The sequence below is a fragment of the Oncorhynchus keta genome, chromosome 4 (assembly GCF_023373465.1).
Source record: "Oncorhynchus keta strain PuntledgeMale-10-30-2019 chromosome 4, Oket_V2, whole genome shotgun sequence".
In the NCBI taxonomy this organism is placed as follows: domain Eukaryota; kingdom Metazoa; phylum Chordata; class Actinopteri; order Salmoniformes; family Salmonidae; genus Oncorhynchus; species Oncorhynchus keta.
Window position 1 is genome coordinate 29,572,391 of NC_068424.1, and position 23,058 is coordinate 29,595,448.

Below are 23,058 nucleotides of genomic sequence, written 5' to 3' on the forward strand. Positions count from 1 at the left end.
TGTAGATGACCTGGAGCCAGTGGGTCTGGCGACGAATATGTAGCGAGGGCCAGCCGACTAGAGCATACAAGTCGCAGTGGTGGGTGGTATAAGGTGCTTTAGTGACAAAACGGATGGCACTGTGATAGACTGCATCCAGTTTGCTGAGTAGAGTGTTGGAAGCCATTTTGTAGATGACATCGCCGAAGTCGAGGATCGGTAGGATAGTCAGTTTTAGAAAGGATAGTCAGGAATAGAAAGCCGACTCTTAATTTGATTTTCGATTGGAGATGTTTGATATGAGTCTGGAAGGAGAGTTTGCAGTCTAGCCAGACACCTAGGTACTTATAGATGTCCACATATTCAAGTTCGGAACCATCCAGGGTGGTGATGCTAGTCAGGCATGCGGGTGCAGGCAGCGATCGGTTGAAAAGCATGCATTTGGTTTTACTAGCGTTTAAGAGCAGTTGGAGGCCACGGAAGGAGTGTTGTATGGCATTGAAGCTCGTTTGGAGGTTAGATAGCACAGTGTCCAATGACGGGCTGAAAGTATATAGAATGGTGTCGTCTGCGTAGAGGTGGATCAGGGAATTGCCCGCAGCAAGAGCAACATCATTGATATATACAGAGAAAAGAGTCGGCCCGAGAATTGAACCCTGTGGCACCCCCATAGACTGCCAGAGGACCGGACAGCATGCCCTCCGATTTGACACACTGAACTCTGTCTGCAAAGTAATTGGTGAACCAGGCAAGGCCGAAAAACCGAGGCTACTGAGTCTGCCGATAAGAATATGGTGATTGACAGAGTCGAAGGCCTTGGCAAGGTCGATGAAGACTGCTGCACAGTACTGTCTTTTGTCGATGGCGGTTATGATATCGTTTAGTACCTTGAGTGTGGCTGAGGTGCACCCGTGACCGGCTCGGAAACCAGATTGCACAGAGGAGAAGGTACGGTGGGATTCGAGATGGTCAGTGACCTGTTTGTTGACTTGGCTTTCGAAGACCTTAGATAGGCAGGGCAGGATGGATATAAGTCTGTAACAGTTTGGGTCCAGGGTGTCTCCCCCTTTGAAAAGGGTGATGACTGCGGCAGCTTTCCAATCCTTGGGGATCTCGGATGATATGAAAGAGAGGTTGAACAGGCTGGTAATAGGGGTTGCGACAATGGCGGCGGATAGTTTCAGAAATAGAGGGTCCAGATTGTCAAGCCCAGCTGATTTGTACAGGTCCAGGTTTTGGAGCTCTTTCAGAACATCTGCTATCTGGATTTGGGTAAAGGAGAACCTGGAGAGGCTTGGGCGAGGAGCTGCGGGGGGGCGGAGCTGTTGGCCGAGGTTGAAGTAGCCAGGCAGAAGGCATGGCCAGCCGTTGAGAAATGCTTATTGAAGTTTTCGATAATCATGGATTTATCGGTGGTGACCGTGTTACCTAGCCTCAGTGCAGTGGGCAGCTGGGAGGAGGTGCTCTTGTTATATCTTCTGGGTTTAACTGCGGTACGGCTTTCGAGGAAATCTAGCCGGCTGGACTGAGTTTCAGTGGAAGACCTTCAAACCAAGCTGCAAACGGGGTGGGGGAGGAGGAGATCTAGCCTTTACCGCCATCTCCAGTAATAATGACTAGTTTATCTATCTAGCCTATTGATTTGTATCACTGCCAATTAAATGTTCCACTGTTTCTAATAACACTCATATGAACTTTGATGCAGTGTCTCTATGATGATATAAAGCACTCTGAGGTTATGGAGGGAGAGACTGAACGATGACTGTTGTGAGGAGCAGTATAGCATTCCTGCCCTGTACATGACACAATCTCTGACCCATGTAAATAGGCTATATGCTATGTGGAGTTTTCTGACCATGTAACCTGCCCAGGAAAACAACTGAGCCCCTAGTTAAAGCCTTTAACCTGGGCCCAGAATAAAATAACAACCCTGGCCTTGGCTACTACAGTACTTGTCCTGGGCTGTTCCAAACTTAGACTGTGCTGGTGAGTGGCTGTGTCTGCCTGGAGGGGATGACAATTTAAACAGTCTTGTGACGAGGTCGGGCCCAGCCACTGAGCAGCAAGGTCAAAGGGTCTGTGTACGAGGGTGCCTTTCGAAGCAGAGCAGGGGCCCTGCACTTAAACCTCGGCGGGAGGGTGGAGTTGGCAAGGATGAAAGGAAAACGATGTGCTTGATGATGATCGAGGAGGATAGGGAACTCAGTTCTGCTACTGGGATGCAGAGGCTGTAGAATCCACCCAAACCTTGACTCTGATTACTCTCAATCTACCTCTGGATTTCTATACTGATATCTAGGCACACTCAGGCATGAATAAAAGGCCTTTTCTACCAGTTGTATCCACCTTGTTTCTCTTTACCTAGTGAAGCTGTGTGTGTGTGCACAGGGCTCAACGTCAGAATGTTTTGTATTGAGGACAACAGTGATTAGGAGGTACTGAAAGTGCTCCTTTCAGCTCACACAGACTCCCTTCAGCTATTGAAGAGCGACAACTCTGTGTGAATTCGAGGTCGACAAGCGTGACAGTCTTCTCCTGACAATATGCCTATGCCTAAATGTGTGTAGGTAGAGATTGTAAGACTACAATAAAGCCTGATAATAAGTAGTTGAAAATGTAGGGTCGGCTTGTTGAGCAAGCAAGTTTGCATGATTGTCGTCAGGCCGGTTCACCCTTCCTGTGTTGGGTCAGTCAGTCAGCTTCCACGGAATCTTTTTGCTTCACTCATTCAGCATTTAATAGCATCAGCGTGACCACAGCATGGTTAGCAGTATGTTGGAAGATGTCCAGAAATAATCCCATCCATTCACTTTGTCCAATTTAACAGCCCAGGAAATAGGTTATTTGGGGGTTAGCTTAACAACAGCTGAGCCTCACATCTGACTTCAGCTTGGTTTAGTTTTATAGTTCAGATCAGGGGTGCAGTTTAGCTGGAACTCTAAAGCCGGTCTGAGGTAGCTAGAGTGGGGGGGGGTAAATGGCAATTGTGATTATTGATTGCGTTTTTCATTCACGTTGGTGTAGACTTAGTTCCATGAGACATGGTTGAAACTTTAAATTAAGGTAGATTATTATGACTAATGAGGTTTCCCCTTTCATCTGTGATTTAGCTAGCCAGTTAGCTAGCGATTGGCATTAGCGTCTAATGAATTTTGTAGGCACAGACCGCATGCTAACTAGCTTTTTGAAGAGAATAAGATACACAAACTAATAGTATAGCATAACAAAATGTGGATTTGGGAGCGGAGTACAGGAGAGAACTCACCAGCAAAAAAAATCACAATTTATAAACTGGGTGGTTCGAGCCCTGAATTCTAATTGGCTGAAATCAATGGTATGTCAGACCATATACCACTGGTATGACAACCATTTATTTTTACTGTTCTAATTCCATTGGTAAACAGTTTATAATAGCAGTAAGGAACCTCAGGTTTGTGGTATATTGCCAATATACCACAACTAAGGGCTGTATCCAGGAACAGCCCTTAGCTGTGCTATATTGGCCATATACAACACCCCCTCTGCCTTAATGCTTAATTAAGATACAGAGTGAACTATAAAAACAAACAAACGTTACAAGCGACCTAGTGGAATGTTAAAATTTCACAACCTCATTAAGATTTGGATTCAATTAATTGTGTAGCCCTACCACACACAGACACACACTTACACTTAGTTTACAAAACATTAGGAACATCTGTGCTTTCCATGACATGGTCTGACCAGGTGAAAGCTATGATCCGTTAATGAGGTCACTTGTTAAATCCTTCAATCAGTGTAGATGAAGGGGAGGAGACAGGTTAAAGAAGGATTTTGAAGCCTTGAGACAATCGAGATACTGTGTGTGTGTGTGTGTGTGTGTGCCATTCAGACGGTGAAGGGGCAAGACTAAAGATGTAAGTGCCTTTGAACAGGGTATGGTGGTAACACAAGGCAGTAGGATACGAGTAAATGTTCGTTCCATAATGCAATTAGCGGGTAAACACTGTTGTCAAAAGGGCACCGCACATATGAGCAGTTTCAGGTGACTGATGAAAATATCCATTAGAAATCTAGAAAGAAGGGAGATCTAATATGCAACAACTAGCGTGTTTTGCTAGTATGACTAGGGTTGTGCCTTTTGGGTACTGGACAATGAAAGAAAGTCGGTTTATATAAAATAATTGCTTCCAGGGATATGGTCTGATTTTGGCTAGGCTACTTTGAAGCAGGGAAAACATGCCTCATAATATGAAGTAAAACGTTCAGGTTTCAAACAATTTAAGCAAAAGTTTTCTAAATGCATACTGCCTCCAGCTCATTGCAAAGTGGTGTGTGACGCCCTGATGAGGCCTGTCCTCCGTTGCCAATGTATTTTCTGTTTGAGATGCGATAGCAGCCACTCTCTTGCAGTCTGACAGAAGGCTCTGTATCTGTATGCAGTGCGTGAGTGATAAATAAGATGCATAACGAATATACTGTACATGCGCCGATTTAATTCCACAAAATTATGCAAATTAACATATAGACCGATAAGCATGATCAGTCAAATGTATGTATATCGGCTGGTATTTCCATCAATGAAAGGCTAAAAAGCATTATTTCGCAATGGTATTTCTTCTCCAGGCTTTTCCATTTTTTTATCCGCCAAAAGTTGTCTATTACCGGCTAACGGAACCCCTGGTTAGTAAGGTGCCAGGCACACCGGTCTGTGTGTCAAACAAGTTTCCCCGTGTGTATCAAGAATGGTCCATCACCCAAAGGACATCCAGCCAACTTGACACAACTGTGGGAAGCATTGGCGTCAACATGGGCCAGCATCCCTGTGGAATGATTTCGACACCTTGTAGAGTCCATGCCCCAACAAATTGAGGCTCTTCTGAGGGCAAAAGTGGGTGCAAACTCAATATTAGGAAGATGTTCCTAATGTTTTTTACACTCAGTTCATAAACAGTCAGCTTTACAGTGACTGCCCTTTTCGACTTCCTCTGAATGTGGCATGTGGTCACATTTCTCATAGATCTCGGGGGACACTTCCCGTGGGCTTATACCACAGTCTCCCTCAGTGTCAGCTACTACTTGGTTTATGTACGTATTAGGAAGGCAATGGCACAGTGGGCACACAGTTTGGTATGTATCACGGTTTGTGAGTAACGGTACGGTTTTGGGATCTTTTTATATTTAAGAAAAAAATAACACATCACCCTTTAAACAATGAGCTCTTTATTTTTAATTAAATCTTTCCAGTCAGAAAAATGTCAGCATGACTGAGTAGGCCTGGTTTCTGTCTCTACTATATGAAATAAAGGGGAGGGAAAATATTTAAAAATGAAAAGTGCTTCTTAGCTTTGACAACCTGTAGCTCTTCATCATCCAGTACATAGTGAACCGTCACAGTGAGGTAGCTTTGAGTTGCTCTGGAGGTCCAACTATCAGTGGAGAGCGCTAGATAGGGTGTCTGTGTCAATTCCTTTTCAATTTCTCTCCGTGATGTTTCATAGAGTTTGGGCATTGCTTGGCTGCTGAAATGTGTGCGGGAGGGGACGTTGTAACCCGGTTCATTTTTTTTCTTCATCCGGTGACGAAATCCCGAGTCAGTAACCACCGAATAGGGCGGTAAAATCTTTGGCTATGAATACTCTCACTGCGTTCCTTAATTCTTAGTTTTTTCTGAATTTGTCGCAAATTGTTGTTGGAAAGCAGCAGCGAGAGATTGTGTTTTTGCAAACGAGTTGACTCTCTTTGCTCCACCTGCAAGGGATACGGCCTGGTGATGTAAATGACACATCATGTTAGAAGTGTTTCCACTCGAGTAGCCGACAGTGGCAAAGCAATGCTTCTTACCCTCATCATTGTATTGAACGCTGAATTCAAAATGTTCCCACACAGCTGATTTGAAAGAGGTCGGTGCCTCTTCAAATTTGCTTCCCTCTGTCTCGCTAGCGCTCGCCTTTGTCACGCCGGAGCTGAGATAATATTTGTTTTTAGTTTCCCATCTATTCATGGGGCCCCTTTAGTGAGGTTTCCTACTGAGATGTCATTGCAAATCGTCCATTAGTTGTTTTAAAGGGGGGAGGTGGGAGGGGGTTGCGGCATGTACATTTTGAGACATTGCTGTGGCGTAAAGTTGGCCACAAGCTGCTCGCCTGGTTCTATGGATCTGAATGTACAATGTGTGTGTAGTCTGCAGCGCAATTGGCACGTTTTGGAAATTATTGGAAAATGCCAGGCATACCGTAATTCAGCGGTTCAAGTGTGCGTATTGAACCGTGGGGGCGTACCGAACGTTTCGATAACATACTGTGTACCGTTGCATCCCTAGACTATGGATGGATGGATGGATGGATGGATGGATGGATGGTTATTCAGTTCCAGTGACAAAACAGGATCAGTTTTTCAGCGCTCCACTCATCCGTATTGGTACAGAATAAATGTCTGCCTCTGAAAATAGCACCGTATTCGCTTCATCGCGCATAGGGCTCTGGTCAAAAGTAGTGCACTAGGGAATAGGGTGCCATTTTGGATGTGCACAAGTTGCCTGGTCCATTTGGTCCCACTCTGTCCAGTGTCAAACTCCCCAGACGTCATAGGTATTTATTTCTGCCATGGTTATTTCCAGCTCGGTAGGTAATTTGTGGAGCGTTGACTAACGGGGAACAATGTTAGCATCATTTTATCAATGCTAATGGAATTCACAAGCCAATGCTAAGCTAATCTCTGTCACTTCAGAAATATCACCACTTAGGCTACAGCAAGGGCAATCATGTCCACCACATCCCTCACTCATCTAAAAGTCCATGATTGTTACGGCCCTGCTATTACCTTTATACCGCGCCACCTTTGACCAGGGCCCATAGGTCTCTTGCCTCTGGTCAAATGTAATACACTATGTAGGGAATTGGGTGCCATTTTGAGGTGCAGACATTTGTTTTGGGTGTTAAGCTACCTCCTGTGTCTTGTAGATCCTTGTATATCAAATGTTGTGTAAGTAGGTATCAGACTTACTGAGCTCCCCTCTTCTCTGTTCCAGGTACAAACGAGTCTTCTCCGTGGGCACTCATGGCATTACCACGTACAACCCCACCACGCTCGAAGTCACAAACCAGGTCAGGGGACTCCTCTTTAATCCAGTCACGTTTTCTCAGTCTGAGTCATGTGACGAGTACCATTATGTGATGACTGTCAACAGATTTTTTTCCCCTTCTGTTTAGTCCAGTGGTTATGGTTTTGTTCAGCATATCCCCTGTCACCAAGTTGATGAATATCTACGAACTGTCATTTTCACTGTTATGGAATGTGACTTGTTGACACGTGACATGTTGGTCTCTCTGTCTCACTCTCTGCGGTGCCCTGTAGTGGCTGTACGGGGACATCTGTGGCATCACCCCGGTGGGAAAGGGCCAGGGCACCGAGTTCAACCTCACATTCCGCAAGGGCAGTGGCAAAAAGTCTGAAACGCTCAAGTTCTCCACAGAGCACCGGACAGAGCTGCTCACAGAGGCACTGGTGAGAGAGCACACCATTGGTATCTGGAAGGATATACTTTAATAAATACCTAAGGAGCTTGGTTTAACTGCCTTACCTCATTACAACCCAAATATAAGCTTTCTTTTCCCGTCGATTGTTTGTAAACCATAGAATTTTAAGAATAACATTGTATAACTTAAATATGGCTCAAGCTAGCATTATGATATCCTGGGTGGTCAGTCCATAGGTCCATCTTTACATTTGAGAGGGGTTACATTTCTTAAGCCCCACCCCCTCAGCTGTTTTCCCCAAAAAGTGGTGGGATGACTGCTTGGTAGTTCTTTGAATTCCAGATTGCCCTTTTTTAGTATGTTGTACTGGGAACTACTCACACTACACTCACCTCCCACCACCAGAACCCATGTGTAGCATCAGCCATGATTTTTTTTCATGAACGCTCAACAAGTTAGCAACAGTGGCCGACTGTTGGCCGCTTAGAAACACCGTCACATATAATAAAAGTAGGGCTGTCAGATGATACAAATAATTAATGGCATTACTTAATTGCGATTAATCACAAATCAAGTTTGGCCCTGAAGAAAATATTTTTTGATTTTAAAAAGCAGTGCCTTGAGTTATAGGCATACTATTCTTTGATTGTAATGGACGGAAAACACAACATCAGAATGTTTTAGTAGCATGTTCTAAATGAGTGTGAGTATAGGAATAAATAACTGGCGCTATGGATACAAAGAGCTTTTAAACTTGTCATACAATGTTAGGAAAACACTAACCATCTGTACTGTTAACTACACACACACAGGCCTACACTCCCTCTCTTTTAGTCCATACACACAATCATACACGCCCCACTCTTGCATATGCAGCCTACCTTTTGAAGCATCTCTTTGAGTAGCCTATTCCTTTTCAATTCTTCCTGCACCATTCCAATTTGTGCTTAGCCCGTTCAGTGGTAACATGACTTTGGGGTGGCAGGTAGCCTAGTGGTTAGGGCATTGGGCCAGTAACCAAAAGGTTGCTGGATCGAATCCCCGAGCTGACATGGTAAAATACAAAAATCGGTCCTTTTGCCCCTTAACAAGGCAGTTAACCCACTGTTCTCCGGTGGGCCGTCATTGTAAATTAGAATTTGTTCTAAACTGACTTGCCTAGTTTATAAATAAAGGTTGAATGAAAAAAGCACGAATCCGTGGCTGAAAGAAAAAAACATATTTGCATGATTTTGGCTAGAGGCACACTGTCTTCAGCGACATAAAGGCGCAAGCATTGACTGTATTGTGTTCTGCGCTTAAAAGGGTCCGTGCGGAAACGCGTGTCCTTAACTAGAGCCGATATCCACGCCGCCGTCTCAAATCTAATTAGCATCAAAGAAACTGTCTAAGCTAGCGATCCATTTTTCTGTTTTTTTTTACTTGGCTGCATTTCAATCCACCGTTTGACGGCCTTCTGCAGTGGAAGGTGGCAGAGCTACAGCGGTGTTCGTCAGACCAGGAGATTTCCTGAAAATTGGTCTTAAGAAAACATCTATAGTGTCAATGTTTTTAACTCCTATCCTCTAGTTTTGACACCTCTCACACACACACACCACACTCACAAAAACAATGTTCTTCGTTTTGCTTTTTGACCCCCCTGGAGTTGATACTGACGATCTGCCAACTTCTGTCTGTGGAGTCCGAAAGCTTGGGCTGCAATCAATCAATCGATCAAATGTATTTATAAAGCCCTTTTTACATTAGAAGATGTCACAACGTGCTGTACAGAAGTCCGCTTAGAACCCCAAACAGCAAGCAATGTAGAAGCATGGTGGCTAGGAATAACTGCCTAGAAAGTTAGAAACCTAGAGAGGAACCAGGCTCTGAGGAGTGGCCAGTCCTCTTCCGGCTGTGCCGGGTGGAGGTTATAAGAGTACGTGGCCATTAAGGCCAGATTGTTCTTCAAGATGTCCAAATGTTCATATATGAACATTTATACGGTCAAAAATAATCAGTGGTTGTAGAGGATGCAACAGGTCACCCCAGGAGTCAGTTGGCTTTTCATAGGCGAGCATTGAAGTCGAGACGGCAGATGCGGTAGAGAGAGAACCGAGAACAGCCGTTCCAGGACAAAGATAGCACGCCCGGTGAAACAGGTCAGGGTTCCATAGCCGCAGGCAGAACAGTTGAAACTGGAGCAGCAGCAAGACCAGGTGGACTGGGGGCAGCCAGGAGTCATCAGGCCAGGTAGTCCTGAGGCATGGTCCTAGTACTCAGGTCCTCCAGGAGGGGGAGAGAATTAGAGGGAGCACACTTAAATTCACAAAGGACACTGGATAAGACAGGAGAATTACGCCAGATATAATGGACTGACCCTAGCACCCCGGCACTTAGACTATTGCAGCATAGATAATGGAGGCTGAAACTAGTGGGTCGGGGGACACCCCGGACTGGGCCAACCAGGCAGGATATAACCCCACCCACTTTGCCAAAGCACATCCCCCTCACCGCTAGGGGGATATCAACACACCACCAACTTAGTACCCTGAGACAAAACTGAGTATAGTCCACAAAGATCTCCGCCTCTACACGAGCCCGGGGGGGGGTGCAAAACTGGACAGAAAGATCATGTCTGTGACTCAACCCACTCAAGTGACGAACCCCTCCTAGGGACGGCATGTAAGAGCACTAGTAAGCCAGGGACTCAACCCCAGTAATAGGGTTAGAGGCAGAGAATCCCAGTGGAGAGGCTACACACACTAATTTGACTGCTCTGTTGAAAGGGGAGACTCTCGCTAACAAGGCCGTTGTTTTGCTCTCGGACGCTCACAAGAATAGTCTGAAGGTTGCCCAGCTACCAGTGTTTTTAAATATTTTTTTATATGGAAGTAGTTTAGTGCCTATAAAAAGGGGTTAAATATGGTTGCAAAATTTTTTTATTTCCTGATCTTTATTATATCGCTCAGGTATACACTTCAAAACATGCTTTTCCATGTATGAATCTGTTATTCAATGCTTTTCTATGGGCTAATAGCAGTAAGGCCAAATTCAGTGTCATCCCCCAACAAAGTATTTATTATTTTATACCTAAAGTGGTTGTAATAATCAAAAGCTAAATAATCCTTGGCGTATGACCATCTTAAAACAATTCCATATCTTGTCTTAAAGAATCCCCCTTAGACCCCGGGGGGTTAAAATGCTCCGTGCGGTGAAGAAATGGAGACGTGATTAACAGCATCAACTTTTTTTGCCGATGATCATGTCAAGCGTTATGAACACGTTAAGTTTACAGCCCTAATTAAAAGCAATGAAATTGTCAAGAAGGTGTACACACACACACACACACACACACACACACATATCTAAATTGCAGTGGTGGTTAAAAAACAAATAGCTGCAAAAACGCTCATTGTCTAAAAATTTAGCAAAAAATTATAGCGCTTGCAAGTTACAGGTCCCTTGTCACAGCCGGTTCTCACACCACGCAGAAAACAAAATGTGTTGATGACATTGGTATTCTGAGGAGGTGTAAGAGATTCTCTTTTCAATGAGCCTGATATTTCCCATAAGACTCAAGTTTCTCTTTCTAGTGAGTATATGCAAATTAGACCAGCATATTTTTCTCCACCTTTAATTACACAACTATACACATCCGTACAATATGAAAAGCAGAACAGAGATACAAAAACAGTCATAAAAAACAAACACATTCATCATTTAAAATGCTCCTCAATCAGCCGTCTGAAATGCCCTAGAGGCACCAAAAAAACTAATCTTATTTGAATAACTCTGTAGAGACCAACGGTATGTTTGACCGTGTTTTGAGACCGGGTATGTTAAGTTGTACAGTGCCTTCAGAAAGTATTCATACCCCTTGATTTATTCCAGATATTGTTGTTACAGCTTGAATTAAATTTAGCTTTTTATTCTCACCCATCTGCACACAATACCCCATGATGACAGAGTGAAAATGTTTTATACATTTTTGCAAATGTATAAAAAAATTAAATAGAAATATCTCATTTACGTAAGTATTCACACCTTTGAGTCAATACATGTCAGAATCACCTTTGGTAGGGATTACAGCTGAGTCTTTCTGGGTATGTCTCTAAGAATGTTGCACACCTGGATTGTACAATATTGATCCATTATTATCATTATTATCTTATTATCTGCCAAATTGATTGTTGATCATTTTTAGACAATTTTCACGTCTTACCATAGATTTTCAAGCAGATTTGAGTCAAACCTGTAACTCGGCTACTCAAGAAAGTTCTCTGTTGTCTTGTTAAGCAACTCCAGTGTAGATTTGATCTTGTGTTTTAGATAATTGTCCTGCTGAAAGGTGAATTCATCTCCCAGTGTCTGGTGGGAAGCAGACTGAACCAGGTTTTCCTCTAGAATTTTACCTGTGCTTAGCTCCATTCTGTTTCCCAGTCCTTAACGATTACAAGTTACCCAAAACATAATGCAGCCACCACGATGCTTAAAAATATGGAAAGTGGTACTACTCAGTAATGTGTTGGATTTGCCCCAAACATAACACTTTGTATTCAGGACAAAAAGTGAATTGCTTTGCCACATTTTTTTGCAATATTACTTTAGTGCCTTGTTGCAAACGGTACAGGCTTCCTCCTCACTGTCAATAAGGGTAGTATTGTGGAGTAACTAAAATGTTGTTGATCCATCCTCAGTTTTCTCCTATCACAGCCATTAAACTCTAATGGTTTTAGTCACCATTGGCCTCATGGTGAAATCCCTGAGTGGTTTCCTTCCTTTCTGGCAACTGAGTTGGGAAGAACACCTGTATCTTTCTATTGATACACCATCCAAAATGTAATGAATAACTTCACCATGCTCAAAGGGATATTCAATCTTACTTTTTATTAATTGTTTACCCATCTACCAATAGGTTGGGCCTTTGCGAGGCATTAAAAAATCCTTACAGAGGGGCCTTACAGATAGTTGTGTGGGGGTACAGAGAGATGAGGTAGTTATTAAAAAATCATGTTAAACACTTACACACAGAGTAATCTTAGTAATCAAGCAACTTATGTGACTTGTTTAGCACATTTTTACTCCTGAACTTATTCAGGATTGTCATAAGTTGAAAACGGATTGACATTTCAGCTTTTCATGTTTTTTATTTTTTATTTTAATTTGACACATTTGAGAAACATAATTCCACTTTCACAAAAAAATCAATTTAACCCATTTTGAATACAGGCTGTAACAGAACAAACTGTGGAGGAAGTCCAGGGGTGTGAATACTTTCTGAAGGCGCTGTGTGTCTAAATGTTATTAACAATGGAGTTTTTGTGAAAGACCTTCATAAACAAAAAGAGCAGTGCATCAATCTATGAGACGTCAAATATGGCCTACCTACTTTCTTATACAGAATGCCGTGATGTGTACAGAACCTTAATGAAGCGTAGTACACTGTGATGAACTGCATCCCAGTGGGTTGAGTGTGTTGGCAGCTGCATTAAATGGAGGTCGCCGTAGACCAGGACCGGTAGCAACGTTGACGGAATGTTCTGCTTTCTATTGTTAAGCGAGATGCATTACCTATTTCTATAGAAGAAACCCATTTTTTTTATTTTTAGCTTCTTAATTAACTCATCAGTATGTTTTTGAAAAAGACAACTTGTCGTCCATCCAGATGTCTGGGTAATTGTAAGCAGTTACACAGTCAATATGGGTACCATCCAAGGTACAGGTGCTTAAAACACTTGAGAGATTATTGTAAACCCTAGAAAACACACTTAATTTTTTAGCCGCTTTCAATACTAGCTTGAGGGCAATCAAGGTTTTCTGTAAAACAATGAAGGCAGAGTGAAGATCAGAAAGAGCCTTGTCAACAGAATGGGCAACAGAATCGTCCGCAGACAAGTGGAGGTTACAATGTCTTCCAGACAAACCAATATTATTTATATAGATGGTAAAAAGTACAGGGCCCTAAAGTACAGTACGACCTTTGTGGGACACATTTAGTAATAATATCAGTAAATCCCAGCAACAAATAAATGCATACAACCAGCATCTCAAATTTTTGAGGAACGATCAAATTTAGACTACATGATGACGTGAATGTTGTTTTTACATAATTAGCCATTCCTCACCATTTTTTCAATCTAAACTAAAGATATTGTAACCACAAATATTAATGTCCTTATCAGACACCGACTAATTTGCGCAAGTCTCTGTGAGAACCAATATATCAGGGCTCGCGTCCAGCACCCAGATATCAAGGCCAGTTTTTTTTTTCTCAATCAAACTCTTGTGTTCAACAGCTTAAGTCAACTTATTCAAAGTATCTCTCAATCACCTAACTTAAAATGATACAGTGCATTGGGAGGAATTTAAATGAATGGCAATGCATCACGGCCCGTATTCATAAAGTTGTTGCAGAGTTCTAGTACTGCTCTTGGATCCGGTCCCCCCCCTGTCCACGTCATCTTCATTATGAGCTAAAAGGCTAAACGAGTCTTAGATCAGCACTCTGAGAAGTTTTATGAATACGGGCCCAGATTACATGTTTACTCTGATCTCCCATTCTCTCTGCAGAGATTCAGGACAGACTTCTCTGAGGGAAAGATAACTGGCAGGGTGAGTATTGAATGAGGTAATGGAGAAAGGAGTGAGGGAATGAAGACCTGAACAAAAGAGGGAAAGGAGAACAGAATGCATGATCTCACTACAGAGGAGAATGGAATGATGTGAATGCCGACATGAACGAATGAATGAATAAAAGGTGGGGGAACAGAACAAATGGGTAAACAAACCCTGCACACACCGTAGGGCCATGTTGAGTAGAGAGTAGGAGGAAGGGCAGAGTGGAGCAGCCTCTTTCTTCTTCCTGACTCACTAATAATAGGATCTGTGTTCTCCCTCTCCTGCGCTGAGCTGGTCTTGGAGACTCCCTGAGGGTTTTATTGTCTCGGTCCCAAATGGCATCCTATTACCTATGTAGTGCGCTACTTTTGGTCGAAGGTAGTGCCCTATATGGGGAATAGGGTGCCATTTGGGACAGAGCCTCTGTCCGTGTTGGGTTTTCTCCTCCTTCAGCACAATCCCATTTCCTTGTGAGAGAGGGAGAGGTTGGAATAGAACAGCTGCTCACCTGCTCTCCTAAGGGTGACTTCAATCTACAGCACAGATCGATACAACTTCCTGGTGATTTCATCGAAGAGGAGCACAATGGATGTGTCCCAAATGGCTCCCTATATAGTGCACTACTTTTGACCAGAGCCCTATGGATCTCTATTGTGTTTTCTGAACATTATCATTACCTAGCTCTGGTCCATGCCATTACTGTACGTGCGGCTTGTCGACGTTGCGCACATAATGCCCCGGGACCAGAGCTAGGCGTGATAATACTTAGAGCTGTATCATGCAGTGATGCTACAGGTTTTGTCCACTTTGTTAACATGGGTGTCCCTCCCGTCAGCGCTACAACTGTTACAAGCACCACTGGAGCGACACGCGGAAGTCGGTGAGCCTGGAGGTGACCCCGGGGGGCATCGACCAGATCGATCCCCAGACCAACCGGGTGGTGTGCTCCTATGACTACCGCTCCGTGGAGGGCTTTGCAGAGGTCAACGACTACCAGGGGGGCTTCTGCATCCTCTATGGGGGCTTCAGCCGCCTGGTACGTACCCAAGGGGAAGGGTAGTGTGTGTTTACGTGTCTTTGTGTGTGTCTGTCTCGAAACCAGGGCTCTCAGCCCTGTTCCTGGACAGCTACTGTCCTGTAGGTTTTCATTCCAGCCGTAATCTAGCGCACCTGTTTCTAATAATTAGCTGGATGATATGCTGAATCGAGTAAATGACAACGGTTTGGAACGATAACCTACAGGGCAGTATCTGTCCAGGAACAGGGTGGGAGGGCCCTGTGTCATGTGAAAATCTTTCCAGCGTGAAATAGTTCACAGATATGTGTTGTGATTGTGAGGTCATGTTGTAAAAATGTTGAGTCAATAATGGCTGAGCTCCTGCAGATGTTTCTCACACCCCCTCGCCCTTGATTTAGCTAGCAAACTAGTGTAATTAGCTGTAAACTGGTTGAGATGGTTTGTTCTCAGAGGTTTGCAGTTTTAACTTGTTTGTATAGCTAGCGTACAAATATATGCCCCGTCAATCGGAAACGTAGCGCAATCGCAAAAAATCTCTCCTCACATCAAACCTCAGCACTTTGACATGCGAGTCCAGGTATTTATATGCTAACCTCACGCCTCAACAAGCTTCTGATTGGTCAGTCAATACTCCTGGTCACCATTTGATTTGGCAGATGTGTGACACATGCGTATGCTCACAGAACAGTTTTTCAAGGTCGAGGGAGGGTGTGAGAAACATCTGCACGAGCTCGGCCGTCCCCCACAAAGAGACGAGCTCGGCCGTCCCCCACAAAGAGACGAGCTCGGCCGTCCCCCACAAAGAGACGAGCTCGGCCGTCCCCCACAAAGAGACGAGCTCGGCCGTCCCCCACAAAGAGACGAGCTCGGCCGTCCCCCACAAAGAGACGAGCTCGGCCGTCCCCCACAAAGAGACGAGCTCGGCCGTCCCCCACAAAGAGACGAGCTCGGCCGTCCCCCACAAAGAGACGAGCTCGGCCGTCCCCCACAAAGAGACTAGCTCGGCCGTCCCCCACAAAGAGACGAGCTCGGCCGTCCCCCACAAAGAGACGAGCTCGGCCGTCCCCCACAAAGAGACGAGCGTGCAGTTATACAACTGGGGACGGTTTCACGCTGGGAGCAATTTTATAGCATGACATCAAAATCGCTACACGATCAGAGGGACTAGGAACCGTTTCACGGTGGGATGGTTTTTACATGACACCCTGCTCTAAAGGTTCGCTTGTCTGTGTGCAAATGTGTTTATGCCCTTGAGAAATTCTACTGTCTAGGTCTGATTCACCATTTGTATTGCACACCCACCCCTTCCCATCCCTCTCTCTCTCTCTCTCTCTCTCTCTCCACCTTTCCTATTGCCTCTCTCTGTCCTTACTTTCCTCTCTCTACCTTCCTATCCCTCCCTCTCTTACCTCTCTTACTTATCGCTCTCCCCTCCTCTCTCTCTCCCTCCCCCTCTCCCCCTCCCCCTCTCTCCCTCCCCTTCAGCACCTGTTTGCGTCAGAGCACCGGGACGAGATCATCAAAAGCGCCATTGAGCACGCGGGCAACTTCATCGGCATCACACTGCGGCTGCGTAAGGACCCTCTGACCTTTGAGGACTTTGTGACAGACCGACTCGGGAAGTACGGCTCAGACGAGTCCATCACCTCCCTGGCTGAGTTTGTGGTGCAGAAGATCTCCCCACGCCACTCGGTCAGAATCGCTCCTATCCCTATCGCTCCATCCATTACTTTTATAAATGTCCTGTTTAGTGTTTCCCTTTTTATGAGGATGCAATTTTTATTTATTAGGATGTTGAGATGAACATTTTATTTGTGGTCAACTGGCCCTTTTATAGACTTGAGACTAACTACTGCTGTGCTGTTTGTCCCTGACAGGAGCCTGTCAAGAGAATCCTGTGCCTGACAGAGACATGTCTGGTAGAGAGAGATCCAGCTTCCTACAACATAGTCACCATCAAGCCCTTTGGAGAGGTGGGTGGCTGCAACAACTCCGACATAAACACTGGGGCTAGAATTGGTAGATTAATTTTCCATGACGTGTTTTAATGCTTCTACACCTGTGGTGCTTGCTGTTTGGGGTTTGAGGCTGGGTTTCTGTACAGCACTTTTGGACATCAGCTGATGTAAGAAGGGCTATATAAATACATTTGATTTCAGAGCTGTCCTATCCATTCTATTTCTATGGCCCGGCCTCTGCCTCAGGCTCTGTGAAATGCCACGTTTGTCTTTTTCATATAAATTTTACTGAAGCTCAGTTTTTTTCAATTGTCATCTGGGGGAAATGCTGCGTGTATCTGCAGGTGTTTGCTCTCATCTGCGATGCGGAGAACCCCCAGGTGTTCACCATAGAGTTCATCAGAGGCCAGATCAGGAAGTACTGCTCCACAGACAGGTACAGTGAAACACACAGCTCTTATTGTACACATGCAGTATCATGAATGCCATATTTTCCCTCTACGGTTTCCTTCCACACTTTTTTTCTTTTTATACCAAATCTATCGGTCTCAGTCTACGCTCTGCTGTTCTTAATTTGTTCATATGTGTTGTATTTAACCCATCTCACATCTCTCTTGTTTGAAAATGTGTGTATTTGTGGGTCATATCTGTATCCCTAGCCTCTCCATCTTATTGATCGGACTCTGACGTGTGTGTGTGTGTTTAGGGACTCCCTGATGGCCAGCCTGCTGGACGGGGTGCGTGCGTCGGGTAACAGGGACGTGTGTGTGAAGATGGCCCCCACCCAGCGGGGCCAGCGCTGGGGCCTACTGAGCATGCCTGTGGATGAGGAAGTGGAGAGCCTGCACCTCAAATTTCTGGCAACACCCCCTAGTGAGTAACACCTTTCACGGGTGTATTCATTAAGCACCAAACGGAAGCAAACAGAATGCAACAGGGACGGACTATTTGAATTTGTCCAATAAGAAATGTTTTTCTACGGTGTGCCCTAATGCATACAACCCAGATTTTTTATCAGTGACCTGTAATGGCCAGTTTAATATTGTATGTCTAAAGGACTGTGGGTTTGACCATGAGTCCCTGTCTTGTCTCCCTCAGATGGAAACTTTGCAGACGCAGTGTTCAGATTCAACGCTAACGTATCTTACAGTGGTGTGCTGCACGCCGTCACCCAAGATGTAAGTGTGTTCAAACCTACCAAACGACTGTGTGTGTGTGTTATGCTATCTTTAACATTCCTCTCCTCTTCCGGTCTCTCAGGGTCTGTTTTCGGAGAACAAGGAGAAGCTGATAAGCAATGCTGTCTTGGCCCTGCTGTCACAGGAGTGTGAGCTGCCGGGCCCCAACGCCGAGCTGGAGAGCCACTTCCAGGCACTGCGACGCCTAGTGGCCTCCAAGGCCGGCTTCCAGGCATTTACACAGCTTCCCAAGTAAGGCCTCGACACACACACACACATAGACACACACACTGCTGCCCCTTCTTCCTGAATTCCCTCTCTCCCTTCAAAGCTCTGACTATTAGTGCTTTTCACCTCCTCTGCTATGTTCTCCCAGTCCTTCCGCTCCTCCCTCCACCCCCCTCTCCAACTGATAGTTGTTGCTATGCAGTATTGTGTATTAGTGTGGTGGTAAGTGTGTAGGTAACAGACGTACTCTGTCATTCCAAGGTCTGGTCAAGGGTCTGGATTCACAGATGGAACGTAAATATGAATCCATACATCTCAGTCTGCCCTCTCTGTCTAATTTCCATGTCCTACCTGTCCTCCCTGTCTATGCCCTCGGTCTGTCTATGCGCTCTCTAGCTCTGTCTGCCTGCCGACTGTCTAAGACTGACTGCGTCTGTCTGTCTGGCTCAGATTGTTTGTGTGTCTCAGTCTGTCTGTTCTCCTTTAATCTGTCTACTACTACTCCTTTCATGTGTCGCACACCGGGAGATCAAAAGAGAGGTGACGTCCATCTCTCTTCTCCGCCTCTGTCTGCGTGTGTGTGCCTCTCTTTCTGTCTCTCTTTCTCGCTCTCGATCTGTCTCTCATGTATCCAGAACGCTGTCTGTCTTCTCTGGGGTCACTGAGATGTATGAGAGGATTTCCATTCTTTGTTCCTGTATAGTTGAGAATGAACCCCCAGACTCTTTTAAAATGATATTTGTAGACCAGAGATGTCATTAAAAATGTCTGTCTGCATTTTTTAAATTTCTAGTCTCAATGAGCCGCCACCTTGTCTCCATATCATGTCATATCATGTCAATGAAGTGAATGAGTCTTTGTCTAGTTTAATCTGTGTATGTGTGTTGCAGGTTCCGGGAGAAGTTGGGGGTGAAGACGGTGAAAGCTCTGAAGAGGAACAACAACGGAGTGACACATGCCGCCATAGACATGCTCTGTGCTCTTATGTGTGTAAGTACCATTTGCATTCCCCTGAGCAAAAAGGTCACACACACGCAGACCATCTAACACACACTTCTGGTGTTTACGCCATGACACTACAGAGAACGTGACTGCTGCTGGTAATGCAACATTTCTATTTACAATTTTCAAAATTGCAATTATCTGCATCCTTCCAGCCAATGCACGATGACTATGACCTGCGACAGGAGCAACTGAACAAGGCCTCCCTGATGTCCTCCAAGAAGTTCCTGGAGAACCTTCTGGAGAAGTTCGTCAGCAACGTGGTACGTGTTTCAGCCTCAGATTTTTTTCGAACCTTTTGATATTAGTGCTGAAACCTGGGAGCGAAACCAAAGGAAGCCATCTTGTTTCTTTAACAAGTCTCCTTCACAATGATTTTTTTTCTTTCTTCTATATCCTCCCTCTCTCCCTGCAGGACCACGGCACGGGGGCACTGGTGATCAGCTCGCTGCTGGACTTCCTGACCTTTGCCCTGTGCGCCCCCTACAGCGAGACCAGCGAGGGACAGCAGTTTGACATGCTGCTGGAGATGGTGGCCTCCAACGGACGCACCCTCTTCAAACTCTTCCAGGTAGCTAGGTGGGGCGAGAGAAAGATATTCTGGAATCCATAACTGTTATGCTCTGTTTCAGTTTGGGTTCCAGGCTAAGAATAAGAGAAATGGTAATATTTAAAAAAAATATATATATACTTTTCACTACAAGGAAGGAAGAAAAATACTTAAGTAAAAGGTGATGTTGGGTTAAACTAAAAGATGGAGGACAATTTGAAACCGTTTTTGTCTGACATGCTCTGTGTACAGTATAAGGTATGTGTGACGATCTGTTTTGATGGGATTCATTTAACATTCTCAGTGAGTTGTTGTTGTTTTCCAGCACCCCTCTATGGCCATTGTGAAGGGAGCGGGCCTGGTGATGAAGGCCATCATTGAGGTGAGTTCGGGGGGTAGCAGGTCTTAATATGACCAACAGGATAATTATTGTGATTTATATTGGCGAAGATCAACAATAAATGACTGTTGTTTATTAGGAGGGGGATAAGGAGATAGCCACTAAGATGCAGGAACTGGCTCTGAGTGAGGGAGCCCTGCCCAGACACCTGCACACCTCCATGTTCACCATCAGCTCAGACCAGAGGATGCTCACCAACAGGTAAAGGACTTAAGGGTTCAAATCGTTTTACGTCCGATTTTTGCGCAAGTCTCCCATAACGTCCATGCGTGATTTACTCAAACGTCCACATTACTTATCCCTATTCCAATTTAGGATTCTGACAAATTCACTCATGGGTTTTTAAACTGTTCCTCCCACAGGCAGCTGAGTCGTCACCTGGTGGGCTTGTGGACAGCAGAGAACCCCATCGCCATGAGCCTCCTCAAGAGAATACTGGTTAGGCTCCCGACAGCTGTTCAGTAGGGCTGTGACGATACCAATGGAGCAATCTTTTTGACCGTGGCGCAACTGAAAACACAAAGCAGACTGAACTCTTTAGTCCTTTAAGAACCTGCTGTATGTAAAATATTGTGTGCTCTAGCTTGGAGAATAAATGCATGTGACTGGATGACAACATAATGTTTGTTTCCAACATAAATCTGCTTTGTGTTTGGTTTCCTCGCCACGATGGTAAGGAGTATCGCGATACTGCAATCGTCCCGGCCCGAGTGTTCACGCAATTCACTTGTGTACCATCCATATGATTACGAGGCAGGGGATTTGATAGTGTACAATCTCTCTCTCTTTTTGTCTCTCCATCTCTCTCCCCTCAGCCGACGGGGCTGCTGGCGTACCTGGACAGCCCTGATGCCGTCCCGGAGAAAGACGTGGACAGGATGCACATCCGGGACAATGTCAAAATCGCCACGGTAACCTGCAGCGGAGACAATAGCGATGTTCCCCTTTACCAGCACCGTACACTGTGGTACCTTTAGACATTAATGTATGCTTGGATGTTTTAAACTTTTACTCACCGGCCTTTTCGTGTCTCATCCTTACAGGACCAATTTGGTCAGCAAAAGGTGCCCGACTGGCAGCGGGTGGCGGGAAAGGCAGCCAAAGAGGTGGAGAAGTTTGCCAAGGAGAAGGCCGACATCGTGCTAATGCACTGGAGGGACAAAATGGGTATTGCCCAGAAGGAGGTGAGGAGGGATTCACTGCTCTCTTTTCTCCCCCCATTCAGGGGCTTCATTCTGGGCCAGTAGCACTAATGGCCATGCCCTCATTCAGACTCCTCTGGCTCTTGCTCCTCCTGCTGGCGCTGAGCGGTATTGCAGGCTCTACTGCTTCCATAGCCGTCTGCTGGACTGGTCCAGTTACTTTAGTACCAGTTAGCATGGCTAGCATTGCTATCACCCAGCAACTTTGCCATGGGAGAAACTCTGGGAACCAGTGTGTTCTGAACCACATTCTAACAAATCATATTCTTTGTTGTTTTGGACACTGCTGAGCAGATATGCTCTGCTTGCTTTGTGTGTGCGTCTGCCCTCGTTTGTCTGCGTCAGCGAGATCTTGGTGAAGTGTAGTATTGCTGGGATGTTGATGTTAAAACTCTTTGGTGCTGTTATGACTTCTACTTAGAGAGCGTATGAATGATGCCACTGAGTGAACTTCTGTGCAATATGTTGACGGAATGAAACGCAAGCATTTACAGTGTGTCGCAAAGACGGTGAATGCGAGATGTCTTGTTTAAAGGACTAAAGTTTGCACTTTAAACCGACCATTTGACCGGGTCTGTTTATTAACAGTAAACACTCTCTCTCTCTGCCCTCTTCTCCTCTCTTCTACGGGGCCTACAGCTGCCTCTCTGCCCTCTTCTCCTCTCTTCTACGGGGCCTACAGCTGCCTCTCTGCCCTCTTCTCCTCTCTTCTACGGGGCCTACAGCTGCCTCTCTGCCCTCTTCTCCTCTCTTCTACGGGGCCTACAGCTGCCTCTCTGCCCTCTTCTCCTCTCTTCTACGGGGCCTACAGTTGCCTCTCTGCCCTCTTCTCCTCTCTTCTACGGGGCCTACAGCTGCCTCTCTGCTTTAGCACACAACTTTAGTTAAATCTCCTTTTAAATCAACTGGGCCACAACGCTGCCACAAACCGAAGTTCACCTATACTTTGTGGCCGTCACTAGGTTTGTCTAAGTACCAAGATAAACACAAACTTGTTAGTGCGGATTCTGAATGAGACTATTGTTAGAGGGCTGAGTGGGTGTAGGTGAGTCCAGCTCAAATCAAATCCTTTAATTGAACTTTCTTTTATCTGCCAACCAATCACCTCACACATTCTAAAATTGCTACCACATCGGTTGTGATTTTCCTTTCAGTTCATGTTCATTTGATACAGTAAAAACGTTTTTGAAATAGATCCACTGTCATCGCATACGGTGGGCGAATCTGGACTGGAGGCTGTCGTACTGTTTTTGTCGATAAAGATTTTGATCGTATGGTGCAGATTGCCTTTGACCTAACTTCAATGAGAAGAATCTCTGTTTGATCAGACTGAGGACCAATAATCTCTGTGTTGTCTCTTGCCCCACCCTGTCCCTCTTGTCTGTTGGGGTTCTCTGCTGTCAATCAAATGCAGCAGGACAGAAATAACCTGGTAAGTAGAACTGACCAATGGGAACCCCTCTTCCTCCTTTTTGACCCCTCCCACACT

General features: G+C 45.1%; 1 protein-coding gene across 5 annotated transcripts in view; it reads left to right on the forward strand.

The window, feature by feature from the left end:
- The window catches only part of LOC118372882 (dnaJ homolog subfamily C member 13-like), a 51,177-nt gene that overhangs the window by 10,312 nt on the left and 17,807 nt on the right, over positions 1-23,058 (forward strand). For 3 of the 5 annotated variants that reach the window (XR_008109368.1, XM_052505287.1, XM_035758936.2), the window contains 19 exons: positions 6,989-7,064; positions 7,315-7,464; positions 13,986-14,027; positions 14,869-15,069; positions 16,537-16,743; positions 16,929-17,024; positions 17,354-17,445; positions 17,716-17,882; positions 18,108-18,187; positions 18,270-18,439; positions 19,306-19,405; positions 19,573-19,680; positions 19,833-19,988; positions 20,293-20,349; positions 20,447-20,568; positions 20,730-20,805; positions 21,183-21,278; positions 21,411-21,551; positions 22,984-23,001. Coding sequence is in view for 4 of the 5 variants with exons in the window: in XM_052505287.1 (XP_052361247.1) it covers positions 6,989-7,064; positions 7,315-7,464; positions 13,986-14,027; positions 14,869-15,069; positions 16,537-16,743; positions 16,929-17,024; positions 17,354-17,445; positions 17,716-17,882; positions 18,108-18,187; positions 18,270-18,439; positions 19,306-19,405; positions 19,573-19,680; positions 19,833-19,988; positions 20,293-20,349; positions 20,447-20,568; positions 20,730-20,805; positions 21,183-21,278; positions 21,411-21,551; positions 22,984-23,001 (2,155 nt within the window). In the remaining variant the exon portion in view is untranslated. The remainder of the gene's footprint in view (positions 1-6,988; positions 7,065-7,314; positions 7,465-13,985; positions 14,028-14,868; positions 15,070-16,536; positions 16,744-16,928; positions 17,025-17,353; positions 17,446-17,715; positions 17,883-18,107; positions 18,188-18,269; positions 18,440-19,305; positions 19,406-19,572; positions 19,681-19,832; positions 19,989-20,292; positions 20,350-20,446; positions 20,569-20,729; positions 20,806-21,182; positions 21,279-21,410; positions 21,552-22,983; positions 23,002-23,058) is intronic. The other 2 variants (XM_035758921.2, XM_035758928.2) reach the window with 2 other exon arrangements.